Consider the following 12,795-nt stretch of genomic DNA (forward strand, 5'->3'; position numbering starts at 1 on the left):
AACATGGAGTAAGAAGGAGGGAAATGGATGGTAGCAGAATTCAGTAAGATAATTTTAATTAGTATTTATGTACTAAGTAAATAGTGTGTGAAGGACATTATAAAACTGTTATTCTATATTTCAGTGGTTAACAACAATGCAGAATATTAAGTAAAATTATATGGCCGAATTATTTTACTACTATAAAAATTTTCCCTTTGTTTATTCCAAAAATAAAAGCCATTGCATGACAATAAGAGAATCTAATATTATATAGTATCACAACAGATGCAAAAAAATATTACAGTAAATGCTAGATATTATTTTGTATAGAATTTAATGTTATATAATGCAGAAAAAACAATGACCTTTTTATCTTCCTAATATTTTAAAGTTGTGCAAATACTGTCAGATTTTCTGATGTTATATAATTTTATGAGCTACTTGGGAAATATTATCAAATTATATAGATACCTTTTCAATGCAAGAAACTGGTTAACAAAAGACTACAAATAGTATTATTTTAAATAATTTCTTCATTTATGCACGAGTGGTAGTTCCTTTTTTAGATAATATTTTCAAAGAGAAAATGTGAAACAAATCATGTTTCAAAGGCAAAAGGAACGATAAGAACATTAATGAGTTAATTTATAAGAAAGTAAAAAATATTTATTTTCTGAATTCTAGATTTCAAACATTTTCCACCTATACCCGTTAAATCTTTTATCCTTTTACACAGTTTCTGTCAATCGCATTTGACCCAACAAAAATTCAAAACTTGTAGTAAAAACATAAAATATATTAAATATAATATTTTAAAATGGCTGAAAACCAATTGCTCACAATCATCCTCTCTTTCTTCAATGTTTTATTTTACAATCAGTGAAAAAAATAGACAAGACTATTTTTTTTCTCCATAAGTTTTCTCGAAGAAGACTTACGGTAAGTCAAAAATTATGGTACGTCAAATTTATACTTCGTGTCTCGATTACAAACTATCATTATTATTTTCTATCTTAATAACAGATTTAATCACTGATTTTTAAATTTCTGAATCACACCTTAAAAAAAGTTTATGACTTACTGATATTAGTTGCTTCGTAAGACACTAGCAACCCTTCTTGTTACAAATTTAATAGTTAGCCTCAAGGCAAAATTGAATCAAATATAATAAAATTAAATAAATTTGCACTGAAATAAATGTAAATCAAGATTAAGTGAAGTTGTTAGTTAATCAAAAAAATAATAATAATAATACACTGAACTCTGGCAACTACGTTATTCGATTCAACAATAACTCCCTCCATTACAATAATGTTTGGTAATCCCGACGAACTTCCATATGAATTAATGTTATCCACCCCTCAATATTGCAAGATTCTCTGAAGCAATAAACCCCTGTAAAATAAATTTTTTTTCCTCTAATTTCAGCCTTATTTTCTTCATTTATTATTGGTTTTCAAATAATGTAAAAAATCTTATTTTATCATCTTTTGCCATTTTTTCTTCATCTTTTCTGACAAGAAAAGTCTCACTGCTGATTCTTTTCTTATTTCTTTTCACCACAGTGAATGGCTTTTGTAGTCAGATTTCAATACCCCATCCTTGATGTACGTAGACCACCCCAAGACCTTCCTTTCTTAGAATTGCCTCCTTTATCTCGTAAGAAATCAGAGGTGAAACATTCCTATCTGATTTCATATTTAACCATAATTACCACTCTGCAAATTAAATTTTTATATATTATATAAATAGATTTATAGTTAATACATATATAACATTAAAATTAAAAAAAATCTTCTTGTGTCTCCAAAGTATGTAGGCCCTTATCCCTCTACAACAATATATTTATTTGCTCCCCAAAATATTGTTGTAGTGAGGTTTTACTGTAATAATAATTTTAAAAAATACTATAGTTTTTCTTCTTAAAATTATAAATGGGCCTTTGGGCCAACAGAAACAAAACACTAAAATAAAATCTTGGTTTGATTCAAATCTCCAAATTAGCATTCTCATTATTAAATTTGTAATAATAAATTACTTCTTATAATTTTGCATGTATGGGGAAAATGAACTCACCCATCGGACACCCATTTATAAGCTTTACTACCAGGTTCATGACGTTTTGAGTAAACTTCAACTTTATCAGCTATCATAAAAGTTGAATAAAATCCAACTCCAAACTGTCCAATAATCTTGTTTACTGCACAACTTGTTGAATCTGTTCTTTTCACTTCTTCTAAAAATGCCTAAAAGAGAAGAAATGCCTATTAGATGCTTGGAAATTATGATGTGTATGTAATTTCAAATACTTATAATTATAAATTAAAGAGTCTGTATGTGTGTCAATGAGAGTAAGTCTTCTATAATTGAAGAATTGTTTGAGCTAGAGCCTCAAACAATGGGCACAAGATTAAATATAGTCCAAAATTTCAATTGGTCCAGTTGGGAGAATTGTTAGAAAAAATAAATTTTTCCTATGAGTTTAACAGTAGGAATAGTTACATATAAAACTGTGGACAATTTATGTGTCAATTATTATTTTAAAGTATGTTAAATGTGTTTACCTGTTAATTGCATTATTTTAACTATTTAAGAAATAATATCCATTACATCTAGTAGCTTATGGATCTTTTTAGTTAGAGGCCTGAACAGACCCTTGAATAAGCACCTTTAAGCACTTTTCAAAAAAGCTACGTGCTCTGATATACTGAAAAAATTAATAAAATTAAAATAATATAAATTGCATTTATAATTTGCTGCTATTCTTGATGATTTTAGGTTAATAAATAAAAGAAAAGCAAGATTCTTGAAGCAAGATAAAGAAAAGCAAAAGTTCATTTCATTGAAATAAAGCTTAACTGTATAATATAATATCATTTAGCATGATGCTATTACTAGTTTGATAACATAGCTCTCACATGCCCTCCATGTTGATCATTGAGCTTAAAATAAATAAGAAAAATATTAAATAATAAACAATGTGCAATGAACTCCATTTTTAATTAAATAGAGCTGTGAGATACTAAACATCATAGATGTTATCTTTCAAATAATTGGCGGAAAAAACTTCGACAGCAAAATTTATAATAGCGTCTGATGCTAAACCTATGCCAAAAATTCATTTTACAAATGTGTTCTTTAGGAAAAACTAATAAGCGATAAAAGACGTTAGAACCAGCTGTCCAAGTTGGAGGATTCAAGCACAAACAGTTCTGGAGTAATAAAAGAGACAAAAAAAACTACTCCTCTTTTAACATAAGAGCACATATTCAACCAGTTATAATCCATTTTAGATTTCAATGTTGCATTAGTATAAAGGGTGTTATGAGAAATATTTTTGAGTGGATCAATCACAAGTTACACAATATTGTAACATAAGTTATATAACAACTTGAAACAGAACATTGATGTTAAAATACATTTTTTCATTTCCATCAAATTAACTAGATACATTCATTTATCAGGGTGCATAGCCAAATCTCACAACAAAAAATAAGCGCCTTTTAAGTACTTTTTAAGCACTCAAAAAATATTTTTAAGCACTATATACATTAAGAAAATGCAAAATAATTTTCAAAGACTTTACATAATCATGATTAAATAAAATAAAAAAAAACTAGTTTCTGACAAAGAACTCTTTTCTTGATTATATTAGCCATTATAAAATAATCAAGAAATTTTTCAGTTTGATATCAGAGGGTGGAAAGTGAAGCCTGAAATTGAGAATATCTTACAAAATGCAGCAGAGTTGCACACGAGAGTACAAAAATTTCACCGAACCCAGCTCGGTAGACTCACATGGGGACTCGCAAATATTTCATCAAACATGTAAAATGATAGAAGCTTTCATAACATATGGACTGACAGTACGCCGAAATAGATTTTGGTAGAATGAATCGTGAAAACTTTGAAAAGAACAATGTGAAAACCACGCTTTTGCATAATGCATGGCAAAAATCTACATGGTAAAGAGCAAAAAAATAAATCGCATTTTCGTAAAGGGAAAATTAAGCATTTAAAAAAACATAAAATGAAAAAAAAAGCACTATTAAGGGCTCTTAAAAAACGAAAATAGAAAATAAGGACTTTTTAAAAAAACTAAACACCATATTTACTTTAAAGTAAATAGAATTAAAAACATTCTAACCTTAGATCCTGATCTGGCAATAGTACCAAGGCTACTGATCATTTCTTCTCTTGTCATTCCAATGCCAGTATCCTGCAAAATTTATTTCCTATTTAGTACAAATAATTGTTCATAAATAAATAAAAATTTTATCAGAAAATAACAGTACACAGAAAATAGCGTTTAATAAATTTTTAAAAAAAATAGAATTTACAGGAAACAGCTTGTGATGTTAAATTAGAGGATTCTTGAAAAAGCACAAAATTTTTGAGAACATCTAAAGTCTTTTGCTAAACATGAAACTGAAAATCATAATGAACTTTTAACCATCTACAAGAAACTTTTAATTCTGAGAAGTGGAAATTAAATTGAACAGGTTTTTATTCTTTTATCCATACAAAAATATAGTTTTAAACTAAATGAATTAAAAGGAAAAAGTAGTCAACTAATGTTTCTGGTCAACTTAAAGTTTTCATCTGCGTTTTTTAAAAATTAATGAATAAAAATAAATAAAATTTTTCTGAAAAGATATGATTTAATGATAGTTAAAAAATACAAAGTTCAAAGAAAAGACAAGAACCTTTTAAGAATTTAATGGCACAAAGTCCAAAGGAGGACATGCTGCACCAAACAATATGATAAAATAGATCAAAACTAAAATGCATGTTACTCTTTCAGGGTGCGTAGCCAAATCTTTGAATCAAAAATAAGCACTTTTTAAAAACTTTTCAAGCACTTTACAAAAATTTTCAAGCACTCAAAAAATTCATATTCAATCAATGATATTATTGAAAAACAAAAACTTTTTATAAACAGTTTTAGCGTTAAAAAAAAAAAACGAAAGGAAACGGACGTAAATCGAAACAATCAGTACTTTCCCACATCACTGAGTGAATTCAACTTGACCCTGAACTCAGAACAAAAGTACCCTTACCCCCTACGTCAAAAAAAGTGTTAGAAGTAAAATAAAATACACAAGAACAAAATTAAAATAAATTAAAAAGAAAAACATTTCATAAGGATCTGATATTCTCTATCCGAAATGGAGCACTCGGGTTTCGGTTTCAAGTGTGCGCGCATGAGCAAGTCATAACGTGGGTACGACATGAAGTCCACGTGAATGATTACGTAGCAAACTCCCCATTTTTCGTGAAATGCATGGGATCCACCAGATATCACTGAAGGGGGGGGGGGGAAATTTATTCGGAAAAAAAGCATTTTTTAAAAACGCCAGATGAAAAAAGCACCTTTAAAAGCTTTTAAAAACGAAATCCCCAAAAAAGCACCTTTAAGTACTTTTTACAAACACTACGCACCCTGTCTTTAATTGTTGTGAAATCCAATTTGATAAAATGGTAATAAGTGAATAAACACGAACCTTTTAAGATACGTTATACAAACCTCTTAAAACACCATTTAAAAACAAATACTTCCACAAGATACTACAAGTGTGCTTCAACAAAAGGAAAAAAAGAACTTTTCATCATTAGGTAGTTACAAATACTACCTGATGATAATATTATCTGATGTTGGAAGTTTATTAATAATTCAGAAACACTTAGTTGCATTTTTATGTACAATGTAACTTAAGATGTTATTCAATTGTTCAATGTATTAAAATTTTAATGTTAGAATAACACTTATTTCTGTAGTGTGTAGTCTAAGTAAAATTTCATTATTTTATGTAATTTAGTGCTTGAATAGAGTTAACAGGAAAATGTATAATATTAATAAAATATATTCTTGAAGCAAAATTTTAAAAAATAAATATTAGTATTTTAACACAGTGTATCTGATCAAAATTCTTACTTGAATTGTGAAAATTCTATTTTGTTTATCAGTTGCAATATGAATTTCCTTTAATGCATCAGAAGATACTCCACTGCTTAGTTCAGCATGTCTTAACTTTTCCAGTGCATCACTGCAATTTGAAATTAACTCACGAACAAACACCTAATGAGAAACACAAATGTAAATTAGATATAAAAAAAAGAAATATCAGAAAATGTAATTTCAAACATATTTTTTATTAAAAAATAAAATTAAAAAGTTCAAAATGTTTGCATAATAAGTGAAAGAAACCTGGAAGGACCTATAAGAAGACAAGATTAAATTTTTTATTAGATTCAAAAATTTTAAAGATAGACTTTTCCTCTAGGCTCTATTTAAAGAAATCAAAAATATATCAATAAAAAAAATTTTTTTAATGTCTTTTTAAAGGATTTAGTTTGGTGAAAAAGGATCTTTTTCATATTTTTTTAAATATTTTTCAAGAGATTAAAAAGGAAAAAATTATTCTATTTTCACCTGACCAAAAAACATAGGGTACCATAACTTTTGAAAAACATGGAAATAATTTCGGTGGTGGTGATAAAAGTATATTACCAAAGTGATGTGCAATATGTTTTTAATCTTTTGGTCTGCAAAAATATAATTAGTCACATTTTTAGTCCACTTGGAAAAAGAATTTTTAATTTTTAAAATGCTTTATAACTTTCTATTTCTTACATTCTAATCTGTAATTTTGTTTGCACTAATAAGTGGTCAAAAATTTGATTAAATAAAAATTTAGTTTAAAAAAAAATTCTTTTTTCCCTTTAAATATATTAAGGTTGTGATAGTCAGAACGTGTCTGAACAAAATCATAAGAATTTAAAAGCTATTCCTGTAGCAGAAATGTGGCAACACCGCGACATTGTCACAGAACATTACTGAGTTCTTGCAGAAGGATTTTTCCATTAAGAAATAAAAAAATTTGCTTTTCTTTTCTGCAGAAATTTTTGAAAGATTTTATCTTTTCTTCAGAATTATATTTAAAAGATGCCTTTCTTGCCCATCGGAATGGGAGGGGGGGGGGGAACGCTTGTGATGTTTCTATTATCATTGGAGAATAATGAGAAGGAAAAAAAAGAACAATGATGTAAAAAATTTGGTTTTCTTTTTTGTGGAAATTTTCTTTCAAATTTTTAATGCAGTTATTTCCATATAGCTTTTAAAATCTGATATTATTTATCACAACAACTAAATCTCGAAATGAAAACAGGCATTTAGTAACCCCTTTTTGAAGGAAAGTAACCCTTATCTTCTTTTTCTGCCATTACTGCTATAGTTTTTATTTTTTAATGTGATGATGAATTATAAAATAATTAATTAGTGTGTAATCTAAAAAGGAAATAATTAGTGTGTAATCTAAAAAGGAAAATAATTAGTGTGTTATCTTTCTACAAAATGCAAAAATATCGCACATAATATTAGAATAAAAAAATTACTTATTCACTTTAAAAAAATAATTTATTTGATCCAATTTTTATTTTTTTGTTTATTAAATTTAAATTTTTTTTTTGAAGGTAACGTTTCTATTACTTTAAATTTGTAACATGTATATTTGTTGTTTTAAAATATCTTGCAGAAAGATATTAGTATTAGAGAGGTATGTCACAGAAAGCTGGAAAAAATTCTGCCACAAAGAAAGCAATTGTTTTGATAGTTTTGGTTACATTTGATTTGTGAGGTTTACATATCTCTCACAGCAATAGAGAATAAAACAAAAATAGTGTTGGCACAGTATAAAAGTGTTCTCTAATAAAAATATTTCTCATTTGAATAAAATTTTGTTCAGAATACATTCTGCAATTCGAAAAGCACGTTCTCCAAAAGAATATGACTAAGCTTGAGATAAGAAGGAATTTAAATTCTCTTTAAGTTTAACGGCAGACAATTAAGTTTAGATAGAATCTCATAAGATAAAACTATATTTTTATTTTTTTATATGTCTCTTTCATTTCCTCTCTGTTACATCATTTGAAATAATTAGATATAACTGTCAAATTTAGCATAAATGATGTTACATTTTATTTAGTGATCCTCCAGTTTAAAATGTTCCATGCCATCAGCATAAAGTGTATCAATAGGTAGTAGTACTTACTTCAGGTTCTGAATACAGAGATTTTGCAACAATTTTAAGCAACATCTTAGTTTCTGCCTGGAACTCCAGTTTCTCACCTTCTCCTAAAACATAGTCAACAAAGAAACATTTTTAGTTTCTTAAAGATTGCCAACTATTCTTATAAAATAATTTTTTCTTTCAGCTAACAAAAATAATTTTAATAAAAAGTTTTAAAAAAAGCAAAAGTTTAAAGATGCCTTAAGGTGGTTGTCCTAAAACCTATGAAGACTCTGTATTTATACCTTAAAAGCATTATTTACTAACAAATCATATAGACTTACAAATTTTGTACAGTTTCCAAATTGTTAAAGTACAACAAAATGAAAGATTACATCAGTGTTAGATATAATAATGATAATAAATAAATAGAAATAATAATGATAATAAATAAATAAAAAAATCAGAGAATAATTTCACTCCTCTATTCACTTTTGAGGAGGGAAATTTAAGATAGAGGAGTTAACAGAAATTAGGTTTACAAATTGTTACTATATCAATATAACATGTATTCTAAATAACGCATTAATTATGCAAAGTATTATGGCAGATTAGACTATAAAAATATTTCCGAATGTTTTTTTTTACGCTATAGGTTAATTCAATATATATTAATAAAATACATTGAATTTTATTTTTTTTTTTACATTTACAATCAATAATTTAACAAATTTTTTTTCCCACAATCTTTTCATGCTACTTAAGATTTTGGGAAATATGTTTAAACTATGCTGCTGTTTTTATATTATTTAATTAATTTTTTTACATATTTTTTATCATCAACAATTTTTGGTATGTGCATTTTTATCGGAGCCACTTTCATCACATGCCAAAAACTGAAAGGATATATATCATGGTATAAATATCTTTTTAAATATCAACAAAAGTTCGATGAAAATGTGAAGAATTCCATATTGGTGCCTGCCCCAAAATAGTCGATAAATTTTGACAACACATGGTCAGTAGAACATATAAAACTAAAAAAAAATAATAAAATTACTGATACGAAAATTTTTACAAAAATAATTAAATTATTACAAAAATAATGAAATTAATAAAATGTTTATTAACTTAATTATTAGTATAATACAAACATTTTAGGGATAAAATAAAAATTTCAGAGTTTTATGAAGTCAATTTTTAATAAAGGCACATTTAATATTTGAAATTAAGTATTTGATTCAAGTATTTTAACATGAATTTTTAAAGAATTTTTTTAGAAAAACTATAGAGCATAAATTTTTCTAGAAATGCCAGTAAATAATCGTGAGTTGGAACTTCTGACAATAAGAACAATTTTGAACATACCATGAGCTGTTTCTGTATCTTTAATAATTGTATGATAATCAGAATCTTCAGCTGCTGCTGCTTCTTTTGATAACAGTTGGCTGGAAGTGAACAAACATCGCTTTCCATGAATAGAGGGATTAACTACAATAGAGTAACATTTTTAAGTTTTTTTCTACAAATTAATTTACTTGCACTTATAAATTTTTAAATAAGATACAGGATATAAACTTTGAGGAGGAAACAACTGAATAAATTCAGCAAATCCAGTAACATTTTTGTTAATTATTATGAAAATAATTAGATACCGTCTTAATTGTGCAAAACATGACATTTAATATATAATTAATTACAAAAATTAATTTAATTCTTAATTTTGAAACTATTAGAATAGCATTGCTATCATATTATTAAAATTTTCAGTTAGTAGCCAGTGGTCGGTAGACTCTAACAACTTAATAATAGTCACTTTTTCTTAAAACCTAACGTGTTGGTGAGCAATATCGATAGGTTCTTTTAATTTAATAGCCACTTTTTAATTTCTTTTTGCTGAGATTAAGTTATATTAATTAACACTAGATTGCCCAAGGAAGTCATTTTGACTGCTTTTTTATTTCAATTAGAAAAACAATGAAGTATATAATGACATAATTTCTTAGAATTTTGTGACTTTTTATATAATATAAAAAAAATATTAAAAGTTAATTTTAAACAAATTTCTTTAGTCATTAGTTATTCCTTCACAATCCAGTCATTTCGACTACTTATGGGCAATATAGGTATATACAGTACAGAACCCGTTATCCGGAAATCAGAAAACTGGAAAACCAAAAAACTGGAACGAAATTCGATAAATTTTCCCCCCATTTTTTAAAAAAAAAATTTTTTTCCTCATGAGATTTTAGGATTTTTCGTTCTTTTTTGAAAGATGTTTACCTTACCATCATTTTGGAAATAATCATTAGTGTATTACTTCATCGTTTTTTCCTCTTTTTAAGATTATTTCCAAATTTTTTTTTTTTTAGTGGGGTTTAACAATAAAAAAACGGCTTTTTGTAGCGATTCAGAAAACCGGAAAAATCAGTTATCCGGAATAGCGATGGTCCCGATCGTTCCGGATAATCGGTTCCCTACTGTACTAAGTTTCAGTCTTTCTAGCATTAAAAAATATCCTATTAGAATAATCTACAGTTATTAAGTTAATTTAACGATAAAATTAATTAAATTTTATCGTGACAAAACTCTGCATACTGACTGCAAAGAAACTTATTTAAAAATATTTAAGGAGGGTGAAATATATTTATACAGTACCACTTAGAAATATGTGAAGTGTTAAAAAACTTTCCTTCCAGATGAATCTTTATCTCAAATTGGATGCAAAAGGATTAAAATTTTGAATGGAAGCAGACATTTTAATGAAAATTCTGTTTCCTGCATTCATGTACTTTCATCATTAAAAATTTTCAAAAAACAAACAAACAAAAAACACATAAATTACTAAAAATAGGAAAGTTTGTGCAATTTAAGTCTACACTTCTTTTTTGTTGACATGCCACTTTACAAGTGGTTATTTTCAGATCTACATGTTATTACATAAAACTTGAAAGTGAATGCTAGAACTTTGTAAGGAATAGAAAATTGTAAGAAAATTGCAGGTTCTTTCTCTGTTGATGCAGCTAATAATAATTTTGCAAGTGAAAAGAAAAATTAGGGAAGTTAATTTCGTTGCCCAAGTTACTGAAATCGAGAAAGAAACAGACAATGTGCATGTTGTTCTTGTAAAACGGTCATGTAGATTGAAAACCTTCAAATATAACTACCAAGATGTAGCTTGGGTTGATATGTTAGATATCATAGCAGTTCTACCAACTCCAACCTTAAACAACCAAAGTGTCAATTTTGACAGTGATATTTCCCTGTCAAATTTATAAGACGTCCCCTGTAATTACATTTCATGTCCTCTCTATTACATTTCATGTCCTTCCGGTAACATTGCATTATTTAGACTTAATAAAAATTAGTTTGCGATTTAAAAATTCTCGTAATAATTTATTTTACCTAGAAATGTGATAATTTTTAAAAAAAATTACAAATAATGCTTAGGATGATCCAAATCACAAAATTTAGCATAAAAGTGCCCTTCAAAAATGTGTGATTTTATTTGTCCTCTCTTTTACAAGCATTTTTAATTTAATTGCAATTAAATTATGAGGCTCTTTTATTATTTTATACCAATGAATTAAACATTGCACCTTTAAGAAGCATATAATTGCAAAAAAATTTTTATAGATATATTTTTTTGAATAAAATACTTGTGTGATCGCCCTCTATTACATTTGGAATTCAACAGAAAATAAATAATAATGCAAACTAATAGCAGATTGGAATGCACTCCAGATGCATTTGCATATGAGAGCCAAGAAGTCCAGGTCTTTTTGTTTTGAGAAAGCTGTTGTTCTCTGTCTCTAAAGACACGGCCACATGCAGATACAATTAATTTTTAAATTATATTGATTTCAATAAACAAAATATTTAAATAAGAATATTATTAATTTAATAAACTCGCTCAAGTCTAAAAAATTTATATCTCAAAACATACTTCACTTTAAAATAAAAAGAAAGTAAAAAGATCTGACCGAGTAATAAATTAAATAAGAAGTTGCATGCTAACCATTTGGAGAAAGTCTAGCAATAAATTTAATACGGTTCGAGACCATACGAGACCGTGTTATACGTAAAGAAATTAAGGCTAGTCTACTTGAAAAAGCCATTGAATTTTAAATTAATATAATTAAATATATCAAGAAATAAATATCACCCTCGCCGGTTTATTACGACATTGATTTTCAGGTCTTTCTTTTTGCATCATCCAAACCTGTAATTTTGTGCTGCTATAACTCAAGTCTAGCTTTAAGCTTACATGCACTCTAAGCATTTGTAAATTAATGTTGCTTAGCAGCCGCTAAAAATAATTAAATACAAATGTTTTACTGACGTAGAATGAAAAATTATGTTTCCCTTTCTGGTACTAATATTTCATTTTATTTTTTAACCGTCGTTGAACAGCCAATCCAATAGTGGGTTTACGACTACTAATGTTCAACTTCGTATCTTTGTAATTTTGAACCAATCCAGAAGACACGGAAACTTCTGGATTAGCACCCCAGAGGTATGATTTGTTATGGGAACATGGAGGATTTAGTGACTCGAAAGATTTAACTTACTTCATGCAGCATCTACTACACGGAGAAACATCGGCAGGTGGGGATTGAACCCACACCCTCTTGGACATGGGCCCAATGCCAGGGGCCCCCACCAGGAGGGGGGAGGTGGGCGCACGATGCTCCCACTTAAAGCTTCGGGGAGAATTTAACGAATTATTTAACAAATCTCTTTAACCATAGTTCATAATGTAATGAGAACAGCAAAAAATAGTAATTGTAAAACGATTAATAAG

General features: G+C 27.6%; 1 protein-coding gene across 2 annotated transcripts in view; it reads right to left on the reverse strand.

The window, feature by feature from the left end:
- Positions 1–12,267, reverse strand: part of Trap1 (TNF receptor associated protein 1) — a 49,384-nt gene extending 37,117 nt beyond the window's left edge. Inside the window, exons 1-6 of one of the 2 annotated variants that reach the window (XM_087158043.1) lie at positions 12,010–12,267; positions 9,360–9,482; positions 8,034–8,116; positions 5,918–6,061; positions 4,130–4,201; positions 2,059–2,228 (exon numbers count right to left, since the gene is read on the reverse strand). In XM_087158043.1, the coding sequence (XP_087014169.1) occupies positions 2,059–2,228; positions 4,130–4,201; positions 5,918–6,061; positions 8,034–8,116; positions 9,360–9,482; positions 12,010–12,109 (692 nt within the window). In that variant the 5' untranslated portion in view covers positions 12,110–12,267. The remainder of the gene's footprint in view (positions 1–2,058; positions 2,229–4,129; positions 4,202–5,917; positions 6,062–8,033; positions 8,117–9,359; positions 9,483–12,009) is intronic. The other variant, XM_087158044.1, reaches the window with a different exon arrangement.
- Positions 12,268–12,795: the final 528 nt, after the last annotated feature.

This window comes from Parasteatoda tepidariorum, chromosome 2 (assembly GCF_982258835.1).
Source record: "Parasteatoda tepidariorum strain Cologne lab strain chromosome 2, Ptep-v5.0, whole genome shotgun sequence".
Taxonomy (NCBI): Eukaryota; Metazoa; Arthropoda; class Arachnida; order Araneae; family Theridiidae; genus Parasteatoda; species Parasteatoda tepidariorum.